This window comes from Haemaphysalis longicornis, unplaced genomic scaffold (assembly GCF_048455015.1).
Source record: "Haemaphysalis longicornis isolate Haplotype H1 unplaced genomic scaffold, Haemaphysalis longicornis Haplotype H1 scaffold_9, whole genome shotgun sequence".
Classification (NCBI taxonomy): Eukaryota; Metazoa; Arthropoda; class Arachnida; order Ixodida; family Ixodidae; genus Haemaphysalis; species Haemaphysalis longicornis.
In genome coordinates, this window is record NW_027526460.1 from 166079155 (window position 1) to 166091852 (window position 12698).

Here is a 12698-nt window from a genome sequence, read left to right on the forward strand (position 1 = left end):
TCGGGTGCATTAAGTGAAGACGCGTCGGGTGTGGGAAGGAGCCGCTTTGTATGAGCCGTAGGGTAGTTTGTTGTTCTATGGAAACGTCAGGGTAAGGCGAAGGTACGGTCTGTCTCAGAAGGCGATAATTCTGGGTTATGTCCCGGAACGATACAAGCGGGTGACTGTCCTCGTGCAGCTCCATAGCACGGGGGTTAATAGTGCAAACTTGCAAACTTGGTGGGCGTATTCATTGCCCTCCATGGAAACACGTGAGCCGATGTCCAGATGAGCTGAATGGAACCATTTGGAGAGTGGTTTTTTAGCACACGTAGTGCAGGTTGGGACACCAAGCCCGACTGGTAATTCCGGTAGGCTTGTTGGGAATCGGTGACTCCGTTACGAACCCCTGGTTGAGTCAGAGCCTAGGCGATGGCTGCCTCTTCTGCTTCCGTCATGTCTTCGGCCTTGAGTGAGGCACAAGCAAGGAGGTTGGTTCAGGAGGTAGCCACGATGATGGCGTACTGCTGCCCTCGATGTTGGGAGGCGTCTGTGTAGATAACTGCATGATACCCGCCGGGGGTGGTGTTGAGCTCTTGAGCCCGTCATCGTGTGAGGGGATCGTATTTCTAAGCAAAGGGAGCATCTTTAGTTCTTGTCGCCCAAACGTCCAGGAATGCGTCAAGCGGAGTGACAGTCTGTGCTGCCTAGCCAATCTGGGGCCAATCTGGTGAAGGATGCGGCGACCCGCCGCAGTTATGCTCATTTGGAGCTTCTGGATAGAAAGGTGGCCCTCTATCAGCTCTTCCACATGTTGTTTAGCCCCGTGCTAAGCAGCCTCTCTGTGGACGCACTCATGGGAAGACCGATGGGTTGCTCAACCGCGTTTCTAATCATTATATAAAGGATTTTTATGTCCTCCTTGCCGAGAAGAAAACAGGGGTTGACGTAAGTGATTCTCGAGAGGACAAAAGCTTGAATTAATCGAAAGGTATCGGATTCCTTGAGGCCTCGCTTCTTGGTGGCAACTCGCCTGATCATGTGTATGATTTTATTGATGCTGTGTTTGAGGAGTTGCAAGGATACGTCACTCTTGGTGTTGGCCTGAAGATGTAGGCCCAGGACCTTGATGCTGGGGCTGGGAGTGATGGCCTGGCCATCAAAGAGTATTTGAATGTGTTCCTTGAGGTGTCGTTTGGCGTGAGGGCTGACGACAAGGAGCTGAGATTTTTTACGTGAACACTGGAAGCCACAGGCTTTAGCACATTGGCGTACTAGAAGTGAGATGCCACGGGTTGGTGTGAGCTTCCTGTAATCGCTATCGCGAGGCATTCAGCGAGAATGCAGGGGTTAAACCAGTAGATGTGCTTGATAAGTGCACCACTTTTCTTCCCCGCTTCCGCGTGGTCTCGTAGCTAAATCGGTAAGACAACGGGCTTTGGCTTTGTTGCTTTATTAGTTTCAGGTTCGATTCCTGGCAGTGCCAGTAAATGCTTTTATTTGTTCGCGGGAGTTTTCTGTTGACACCAACGGTCGCGAAAGAACCCTTGGGGGGTAGAGGTAAAAAGCTTTGCTTTAAAATACTACACAACGGCGCTTCCGCACGCATTGTAAAGCCGCATCCCTAAATAAGCTGATTGAAAGCAACCGCTTCCCCTGTCACCCGCCCGAAGAGACAGCGCACCACCTTGATAATGGCATGCATGGAAGGAGCAGCAACAGCAAGATTCGCGGGGCGCGTGTGCCGATAAGGCACAAACTCGGTCGCGGTTTCTTCTTTCTTTTGTTGATTTCATTCTGGCTAACTCAGAGGCAGCCTGTTTGAGGGCGTTGCTTTACGATGCGCGCGGAGGCGCCGTCACGTGGTATTTTTCATATTTCGCGGGTTTTCTGTATCAGTCAGAATAAATGAGTACGCAAATTGTTCGTCATGAAAATACCGCAGTTAAATGCCCCTCGTGGGTACCTACAAGTGCCTCATTTACACTTTAGTGATTAGGACATACTTGTAGAATTACATCATTAAGTACAATTACTTACTTAAGTCTCATTAAGGAGAAAAATGCTGCCCGCTTCTCCACAGTACTGCAAACAATATGAACTAGGTTTTCTTCGAGTTGTGCCATTACTCTTTTTTTTAAATCTTGGTGAATGATAGCTGGGATACCCTGCATATGGGCATGAGGACATTTGATACGCTCACAGTAAAAAATCAGAGGCGGATTTTTGTCTACGCACTGGGCATGAAATGTTAGGAGGAGGCGTGTACGTGGAGTGCTAATGCCAGAAGAGCAGCGGAACTACCGGTGTACAGTGCTGAGTTAATCTCGTATTTTTAGGTTGCGCTGTGCCTTCTGTAATTGTTCCTACGAATACTCTCTGCAAATATATGGTGTGGGCAAGCTTGGCTTTGTAATCTGACACTCGCACTATCCAGCGCAGGTGAACGATACAAGGAAAACGGCTTCTGGTCGCCCCAGTTATTCAAATGTGCCGCCAACACTCTCCCTGTTATAAACAAGACCGATAGTGCCAAGAGCAGTGCCATTGAGACATAATGGCAGCGTCGAAATTCTGAAACAGCGGCGCTGGAGCAGCACCTCCGCTGCCATGGTGTTCAGCATCAATCGGATGCCGGAGTGTTCAGCACTCGGACGCCGGACGTCGCTAATGCCCTTCAAAATAGGTTGTGCTTTATGAGCCAATAGCCTATGGACGAAACCTTTGTAGTGCGTTGAGCAAATATGTGACTCCTACCTGCTTCCTGTTAGCAGTAGCATTTTTCCTTCATAGAGTCCTCGGTTGAGCAAATCGCGGATGGCGGACTCCAGGATAAGGGATCCCATGAAGGCGTAACCAGCTGGAAGCCAAAGGGGCACGGCTTTGAGGAGAAACGGCTTAAACTTGAAACATAGAAGGAAACTGTAACAGACGCAGCATTTACCCTTCGGTAGATAGTTACGTCATCAGTCAGGTTTAAGAATAAAATCCTCAAAAGGAAAATCGTACGTGCTCAAATTATCGGCTTTGCGTCGTGATATCCTTCTCAATAAATTGCTGCTGCTTTTGGTCAGCGACGTAGCAGCTGCCACGAGTCTTGTCGATGTGGCTTGCAGGTTTTTCAGCATAAATAAAGAATCTCTGCATGCGTGAATAACAAGGTCTAAAGGGCCACGCAATAAGCTGTAGTGACATTTCATGATTCCCTCTCAGTGGCTGTTCTAATAAACGTATCTTACGAGCGCTTTCTTTTCGAGCAGCCTGAAAATGAATTTCTGCATAAGCTATAAAAAACGACAGTTTCAGTAATTGAGGACCGATATTTCTACCTTCTGACAGGATTGTCGACGTTAAGACGGAATCCTGCGATAAGAGAAACCGCTGGGGCAAGAAAATCTGGAAAGAAGGACACTTGAGAGACTGAGGACACGCTTATACATGATGCAAAAAGATAACGATTCACCAGAAAGCGCTTGTCTTGCCCTTTTTTTCCTTCAACCAATTTTAGGCGCATTTTGTTCTGCAATGAACAAGAAGTTCGAGTCTAAGACCGCAGCTTACAGACCCCTCAAAACCGAACAGCGTGTCTCTGCGGGCCTAAAAGTATCGCGATATATGCAAGACACCTTCGAATTTCACTTATGAAAGCTATAACCCCAAAAAAGACAGCTTAAGGCAGAGTAACATTACAAACCACGCCACCGGTGGCGTTCGGTGAATAAAATACCAGAAGAAACTTGTTTCACTGCGCCAGTCATCCTCTGGAACTACGTCTCTGAAAACCAACGCAAAAGCAATTCAGGGCATTTTATAGCCCATTTAGTTTGGCAGAAAGTCAACCTGCTGTCAGCCCAGCATAATTAGCTAAGTTGGAGGGGTAGTGGCGCAGCTATCAAAATTGTTGTACGTTACGAAAAATAACATCATACCGTCAAATCCAATAAGAAGCCTAATGTGTAGAATGTGCTCATGACAAGGTAAAAGTACATTACGTTCTACAGAAATGTTTCTGCGGTTTCCGTAGCATCGAGGGAGCTAAAAAATATACAAATGAAAACGTTTATCCTACCTTGAAAAAACAAGCGCTGAATCACCTTAGCACGGGCGCTCCCAACCCTATGAAAAAAAGCATGGATATGATTTAGCTGAATAAAGCTTTGATACAAGGCTACCTCAATGTGCTGGCCAGTAGATTAAAACAAGAAAGGAAAAACTTCGTGCGAGTTTCTGGCCTGAATTTATTGCTTGATGTAACGAAGAAGCTGGAACACAAACAGCAGCGGCCCATAGCCGTTTGCTGTAATTCCCTATTTACTGCATGCAACCGATGACCCGTCTAAGCAGTAATACACGACGAACAGGCGTGTTATATTAACGTGATTGTTAATAATGGCAGTACACGTCAGAATATAGTTATTTTGATCCTATCATGCACAATTTAGTTGCCTGTGCAAGTTGCCACCACACAAAAAATAAAGGGCCAATTTCCTGAGCCCGTGAGTGCGCGAGTGTGTGAATGTGAGTGAGTATGCCCTCAATAACGCTATCAGACAAAGAAGCCGGTTATTTGGAAAAGTGCAGATATTGAATTGCGTCATAAGCATTCCATTATACTTTGTTTTTTCATGTTTCTTGCGGCACATATCTTGTATAGTCGCCAGGTATTGTTTGTACTTGAGTGTAAATAGTGCTAAGAGCGAGTGGAAAGATTGAGGCGTTGCATTTGCACGAACTACGGTTTTTTATTGTTGTTGTTTGTCTGTTCTCAATTCACGTACAGTCATTGGCACATGAAATGCGAAACACAATAATATGAACCAGACGACAACACTCACAATTGAAACATACCCTTCGTGGAAGTCCAATATAGGCCAGCTATTGGCATATTTCGACAGCCACATTTTACAGCTTCGCTTTTGTAATTAAGCCACGCGTCGTTTTGACTTGTATTGGAAGAAATCGCGCTATTTCAGTGTCTTGGTTCGCGTTTCATTTCTCCATGAATGCACTTATATGCGTGTTTTATTGTTACCTTTTGGCATAAACCAAGTTTCGTCTTTTATTTCTTTCTTGGTCCAGCGTTAAAGCTCGCTAGCAGTGCGCGTTCTAGTTAGGAACCAACTCGCCGAACTTACCGCTTTCATTGCCCGACGTTGGTTGGCGTTCGCATTTTCTTCCGTGAAACTGTTACTAGTCCCAGCACGTGGGTTGTCCTGCTCTCTCCTGGGTTCCGTAGTTTTATCCATCTAATATTCAAGTTCCAAAACTTTTAAATGCGGCGTTTAACGGGCTTCAGCTGTACCTAAGCCAGGACGCGCGCCGTGGCTGAAATTTCCGGAATAATTTTGGCCGCCTGGGGTTCAGTAACTTGCCCTAAAAACTTAGCACGCAGGCATTTTCGCTTTCGGCTCCATCTGAACCGTAGCCACTGCGGCCGGGATGAAACCGCGTCCTCGGGTTCAGCAGCGCAACGCTTTAACCACTGAGGCACCGCGGCGGGGAAATGTCTAACTTTACTGCTTTCGAAAAGGCAAGGGGCTTTATAGTGACCTCAGATATTATTGTGGTAGTGTGAATCACTGTTTAAAACCCCACTACAACACAAGGTCCTTACAAAACTCTTGATATTGAATTTTGCATGTTAGTGACCCAGATAATTTCAGCTCGCCCTCGACACACTGAGGCCAACACCGGCTTAAAAAGGATAGAATACCACAAGTGCTGCAGTCTTTACAAAATTTCGTTTTCACAACAACGCACATACGCGTGAAACCTTACTAGCGCATAAGCCTGAATACCAACGAAGTGAAACATGTCAGAAAGGGAAAAAATTTGTGAACCCCCAATTAACAATGCGTCGTCTACCCTTGACGGTTTAATTACTAGTAGTGATTTGTGGATCGTATCAACGAATGGATGCCTCCATGTGCTTCTATTTTCTCCGATTTCGAAATTTATTGTGCAGTAAAATATGGCGCAATGAATTGAACAAATTGGATAGCAATTCGCTTCCTTAATCGTGATAAAAGTGAGAGCCACGAAGTCAGCGGCAGTTGCACTGGGATCTCAGGGGTATGCCACAAAAGAAAATCCATCAGCAATCCTCGGTAACGAGCCATTTGGCAATCATTTGTGAAACATTGGCATTCAAACATTAGCTGTTGTGTGCAGTGGCCCTCCAAAAAGTCCCTCCAAAGCTTATTTACTTTTGTTTTGGCTATCTTACAGCACCGCGGAAAACCATCTTCGCAACCATTATAAAACACTTTATAGTTGAGAAAGTATATTGGGAAACGGAAGGCCGTTTATCCAGACGGGGGCGATAGGAATGGGCGGGCGGCTGCAGCAAACACTTCTGGAAAGGTCTTCAAGGGGTACGTGGGCAGCTTCCAATGGAGGACCCAATGGCACGAACCCCGGCTCACATTACTCATTCGCCAGGGGAAAAAACGAAGGAAGCTCACAATAATGCGGAAGTCTTGAAGGTAGCGACGCTGTACGCAACCTTCACGACCATTGAGACCGTTTAAGTCCACGATTGCAGCCGATATTCTACTTCTTCGCCGCTGTAACGACCTTTACTTCATATTTGTTGCTACAAGAGCCAAGAAGAAGCAAACTGAAGAAGCAGAACGAGCGAACGGAACGCGCACAGGCGCCCGCCGGTGCAACGTGTACCCTATCACGTGGCGTACTTCGTCTCCCCAGTCACAGCCGAGTGAGTAAGCCGTTTGACTCTCGGGTACTAACTCACGGTCGAAGCCGACTAAAAAAGACGGCTGACTCCTATGATCTATCCGACACTGGTTTGAATCCTGCGGGTGTTGATGATTTCTTTTCTCTAACCTGTTATGAGTAGTTTTGTAAAATTCCGCAACCAACACATTACTAAACAGCTTCGCTGGAAAAAAGTGCCTAGTTTAGAAAGAGAAAGTGGTTTCATGTCTCTGACACCCCTTGTGGTGCTTAGTGCGACGTCGGTTTGTTTCTTCGGCAGTCTAGGGCTTACTACGCCAGCATCAGGGAATGTACGAATCGACATCCACGATGCGCATGACAGAGCGCTGCCCGGCGAGCCGGTGGGAGTGCGAGGCGGCCGGCAGAGGTGGATCGCCATGCTAGCTCGCGCCGATGGCGTGTCTGCCTCCGCGCATAGAAAAGCGCTCCGTGAGTTTCGTCAAGGCGATACTAAACTGAGCTCTTTATATCGCCTGATTGCCGTACCAGAATAAACCTTGTAGTGTACAGGGCATGCGCTGTGCAGCCGATCAACGTGCATTTTGACCAGGAAGGGCGCCGCGGTTCCTCAGAAGCTAAAATGTTGCGCAGCTAAGCACAAAGACGCGGGTCGCATTCTCAGCCGCGGCGGCCGCTTTTCTGATGGAGGCGAGAAGCGAAAACGCCCGTGCGTTCCAGATTTGAGCTCACGCTAAGTATCAGCGCACGTCAAAATGAGTCCGCAGCCCTCCATTACGGAACGCTTCATCGCCAGTGTAGCGTCGGCGCGTTAAACCTCATTAAAAAATTAGGAGTAGCTTAGCTCGGCTACGCCAGGATATACGTAGCGTGAGCTTAGGTTCAGCTGATTATTCTTAGCTTTCCTGGTTGTCTAGGATTAGCTTTATTATCATGCTTACTGCCTCTTCAATAACACCCATGGTAGACGTATTATGTGACACATGTATATTTATCAAGCGGCTCCCGTGAATCGTCACCCAGAGCTAAGCTGGTTCCACAGGCGCACGCCGGTGCTGCTGCGACACACGAGCCATCGGTTCCATACCCGGCCACCCCTCGCATGATCATCAAGCGGACCGGCCCGCAACGTGTGGAACGGAGGTCGGCGAAGACGCTGGGCGCGTAGGGTGTGTGAGAGACGCTGGGGAGCGAGCAGCGTTCTGTGCACCGTGTGACGTCACTGCTCCTCGCGCATGCGCAGCACGGCTCTCCAGGAGCCACGAGAAACTGGTCAGCCTCGGCCAGTGTAGCTCACGCTGCAACAATGAAATCAGCTATAACATCTTTAAGTTTTTAACATCCTCACCGCTGATTTATGAGGACAGCCGTGACGACACAGTGGCAAGTTTCCAGGCCTACATTTATCGCGTTTCTAGCATATTAAGCGTGCGGAACAAACCAAATATATATATATATTCATCGCTCAAAGTAGTATTCCTGAAGAAACACAAAATAGATAAAAAACATTCAATGAATGAAGCTGAAACCCTGCTGTAGCCTGATAACCATCGCCTCCTGTATTTTACAATACCAAACGCATCGCGCGCTTCCCAATGGGAGTGAGTGGTACGCCTGCAGTGCCCACCTGTCGTAAGGTGGCGCCTCGAGCTGAACCGCAATCACCCAACCGTAACTGAATTCGAGAGAGGCTTGTGCCTGGTTGCTACGGCAACCGATTTTTGAGTTTGCCAAAGTAATGGCGCTCACGCCAGCGTTAGCAAACTCAGAGCCGCGGCGGAGCACGTTCTGCCAACATTGCAGATTTCTACCAAGCGTCACCCCGATATGAACCAATCAAGCGACCAAAGCTCTGGGAAGGCTACAGATTGCGGGAGAGTGGTCGGAGTAGAAGGAGAGGGCTTGGTTGGCCGGTCCGGGCTGATTCGTTGGGCATTGTAAAATTAAAAAAAATATAGAAACAAACTGCAGAGCGACCTCAAAAGTGCCAAGCTCAAATACTATGAACGCCTCCCTATGAAAGTAATAGGGAGCAATTTGTGGAGTTTAATGGTGTTTCATCGGAGTTATTGGCAATAAAACAGGGTGTTCCGCAAGGATCAAGGCTGGCACCGTGGTTATTCTTAATATATGTGAATGATATTCCAAATATACCTTGTACACCCCAGATAGCCATGTATGCAGATGACACGAACAAATTTGTCTCCGGTAGCAGTATAGGAGAAGTCCAGCATGAAGTAAATAGATATTTAGATTAATGTCTGAAGTGGGGCCAGTTGGTTCATTATTAACTGAAGCAAAACAGCGCGAAAAACGAAGGACGAGGGAGAACACACACACGAGCGCTGTTCTCCCTCGTCTCCCTCGCTGTTCTCGCTGTTCTCCCTCGTCCTTCGCGCTGTTTTGCTTCAGTTCAGATATTTAGAAATGTTGTCAAAGTGGTTGCAGGAAAATAACTTACAGCTAAACGAATCGAAGACTACCTATATAATTTTTAGACCAATTAATAAGAAGATAGATCATAGCATTTATATTGAATATTGGGGCAATAATATCAACCTAGTCAAAGAACAGAAGTTCTTAGGAGTATGGTTTCATGAAGAATTGTCTTGGCATCCTCATATAGAATACCTAGGAAATAAAATTTCAAAAAATAATGGCGTTCTCGACAGATTGAGAGGTTTAATACCACTTTGGTTGAAAACACAGCTTTATAACACTCTTACTATTCTAGGCTTTGCTACGGAATATTAGCGTGGGGAACAACAAAAAAAACAAATTAGGTAGGTAGGTAGGTATAACTTTAATTGACAAGAGTAGCTGCCTCGAGGCGGCCGCCGATGGGGGTGGTCCCTTCTTCTCAGGGCCCAAACCAGGCCAACACCTCCCGTCCACGGGCCACTATGGCCTTGTGGATGTTGAAAACAAACGGATGATCGTCGTACAAAAAAAAAGTGTTCCCCGTCTATTTGCCAATTTTCACGGGCACTATGCCGACTTGAGAACGGATCTACTATTTGTTCAGTACTGTATCCTTCAGGCTGACCAAATCTATTATATGAAGCTTTTACAAGTTATGCACAAAGGAAATCTCCATGGCAAACATAGCGACAATAGCAGTATATACTCTTTTAGGTGTGCCAAAATACATACACCGAAATTGCGAATAAAATACGGCAGGCAGTCTTTTCTGTTTCAACGCACCGACATACTCAACAAAGTTGGAGACTACACTGATTTCAAATGCAGTAGAAACATATTTAAAACACAGGCGATAAGAATACCTCTTAAGTCAGAATATCTGCTTCAATGGCTGAACTGTAGATGTTGTTTAGACTCGTTTAATGCGCAGGTTTTGTAGTTGTGTATATCTTTAAAACTCATACTTCTACTCTGATTGTCCACTTGTACTTTGTTTTACTCACTCTTTTGTACTCTAATATACATGTAGGAAAGAAAAGGTTAGGAGAGGCCCTGACGTCACATTTGTGAAGCCGAGTCCCGCCATGACTTGAGCCCATGGAGCCCAGCACTCTATCCCATCATCCTTTGCTATCTCCGGTTTGATTTGACTAACATGGCGTCGCCCTGCCCTCCTGCTTCGAAGCGAAAACAGCTTCGTCGCTAATTCCTCGGTGCGATATCATGTTCTAAGCTGTTGATTTCGCCTTCAATTTGCTCATTCTAACCCTCACCCAAAGTTTAAATAAAAAAACGGCCTTCGTTTTTGAGATAGAAGGTCGATTTTGCAGCTCTTAAGGCTGGCAAAGTAGCGTTTGTCGTCGTCATAGCAACAGGCTCGCGGGATGGCGAACGCAGACGACGGGAGCATTGTTTGGGGTCGTACAGCACTGCGGTCTTTGCGCGCTACGTCTCAGCATCGATAAATTTCACTTCACTTCACAACGGAGACACGCAAAGTGAGCAAAGAACGAACTGTGGCTCTCGCCAACGCTGAGCGAAGGGGATTTTCCTGGCAGGTCGCCGGCGGCGGCAGCCGCTCGCTCCGCCGATCTCGACGCGACGTAAGCGCCGATGCCGCCGGGGTACGAGTTAAAGCCGCCTCCGACGGCGGAGTTTTCAAACTAGCCTAATCTAAAAACGTTTGTCGTAGCGACTGCGCTGGTTTGCAAGCGTAGCGAGGCAGCGACATATTAAGCGCCTTAAAAATTTGTCGGTTCTATTTGCCCAAATTTGGCCGCCGCAGTTGTAAACAAGTAAACAACATTGTCCATGGGCTCAAGAAAAATGACGTAACTTCCTCCACACTTTTCGCAATGCATTGGGATGCTAGGGGCCTCTCCATGCTAATATACTTTACTGTACCTTTCCCATACTGTTCTGTAATGTATTGTGCTCTACATGTTGCTTGTATTTTTATAACGCACATTAGAATTTCCAGCTTGTTTGATTTTGCTTCTGATTGTACTGTACCTAAGGGGGTTTGGGCTTCTGTCAGGCTTTGTAGCCTTTAGTCCCAGCCTGCCTCCTCGCAATTCTGAGAAAATAAATCTTTTGAATCTTTTGAAAATACAGGAGCCGATGCTGATAACGCAGTACAAGCCATTGCGATAGACTGTACGGCGGCCGCGAACGCTGCATGGTTTTGTATTCTGCCGCGTAGTGAACTAAGGCGTCATGCTTTTCCTCAATAGTCAAGTGAGATGGGTTAAACTGCTCACTTCAATCACGAATCAGGCCAACAAATTCACTTTAAAGAAGTTCTAAAGGCTTCCGCTGTTGTTTTCTTGGGGATTCAGTTGCTGGCCCTCTGCTGCGAGCCTTTTCGGCATTGGTCACATTGCGGATAACTAAGCTAAGAATACGCGCATTTCGGAACGGGTGGCATTAAAATTCTAAAAGTGATAATAAGAAATAACTGTTTTTGTTATTACGAACGGAAAACTTGTAATGATCCGAGGCTGTTCACTTGGGAACCATCCTTTTATTCTGTTCCTCAACCTCGTCTTGTACCCGTGCCCCCTAGTCCTGCCTTCGTCGTCTTCGGCTCTCCAGACTCTCCGCGGGCCTTTTTCTGTCCTTCCTCTTTGTGTAGGGAACCACGTTGCTGATGGCCGCAACTTCCATAGTCCCGTTACCCGTCATGTACCACACGTTTTTCAAGGCGCCATTGGTCGAAATACAAAACTAATATATCCAAGAAAATATTGGAAATCAACATTGTATGTACGAAATTTCAGTGTGTACTTCCCGCATTAATTAACCGCTCTGTGTCGTGACTAATGACCTTGGGTTTTGACGACGCAGGTGTTTCCAACGCTCATTTTGCAGAACGTTCTAATAATTTATATTGTTGCGCGTTTCGATTGTTGAGCGATTGTTGAGCCTGTTAGAACCTGTAAGCCGAAGAATATAGTCTGCAGACAACAGTATTTAGCCAAATTGCATGATTCTGCTTTTTTATGTCCGTCTCAGCTGCATTGCGATGTTTCAAACACTAAAGAAGACATGTTCTTGCGACCCTAACCAACTTACTTTTCTCGCACGTTGATTTAACTCTATTGGGACTGTCCTCAAAACTCGATTTGTCGTTTGGAAGAACAGGGGCCTCTGACTTGCTCTGGTGTGTCCACTGGAAGGCTAACGCCAGTTTTGCCCAGCCAATGAGCAGCGAATATTTAGTAGTGTCCAAAATAGTTCTAACCCTTCCTTATAGCGAGCATCTCATGCCCATTACATTTCTTGCATCAGTTGCTGCCAATCTGTCTGTGTGCGTCTAGGACAGTCTCCTACTGGAATGTTTTAGTAGGGGCAAAACAGGCACGTTTGTAGTTCTGGACGCCAAAACGTACCGAGAGAAGGCGGTGAAGTTATTAGAAGCAACCTTCAGCCAATCGAAGATAACAAGAAGATTACGCAAAGCACAAGCTGCAAGCCAGCGCCATTGGTTAGCGCTTTGGACGCAAAAAGCTGGGAAAAGCGATCTAATACTGCAAGGATGGAACATTGAAACCGTTATTATTCTCCGTCAAAACCCACAAAGCTAACAGCTCGTTCCGAAT

At 46.5% G+C, this 12698-nt stretch overlaps 1 protein-coding gene across 1 annotated transcript in view; it reads right to left on the minus strand.

The window, feature by feature from the left end:
• The window catches only part of Notum (palmitoleoyl-protein carboxylesterase notum), a 177675-nt gene that overhangs the window by 77267 nt on the left and 87710 nt on the right, over window positions 1-12698 (minus strand). The window contains exon 5 of the mRNA XM_077683346.1: window positions 2737-2839. Within this exon, the coding sequence (XP_077539472.1) occupies window positions 2737-2839 (103 nt within the window). The remainder of the gene's footprint in view (window positions 1-2736; window positions 2840-12698) is intronic.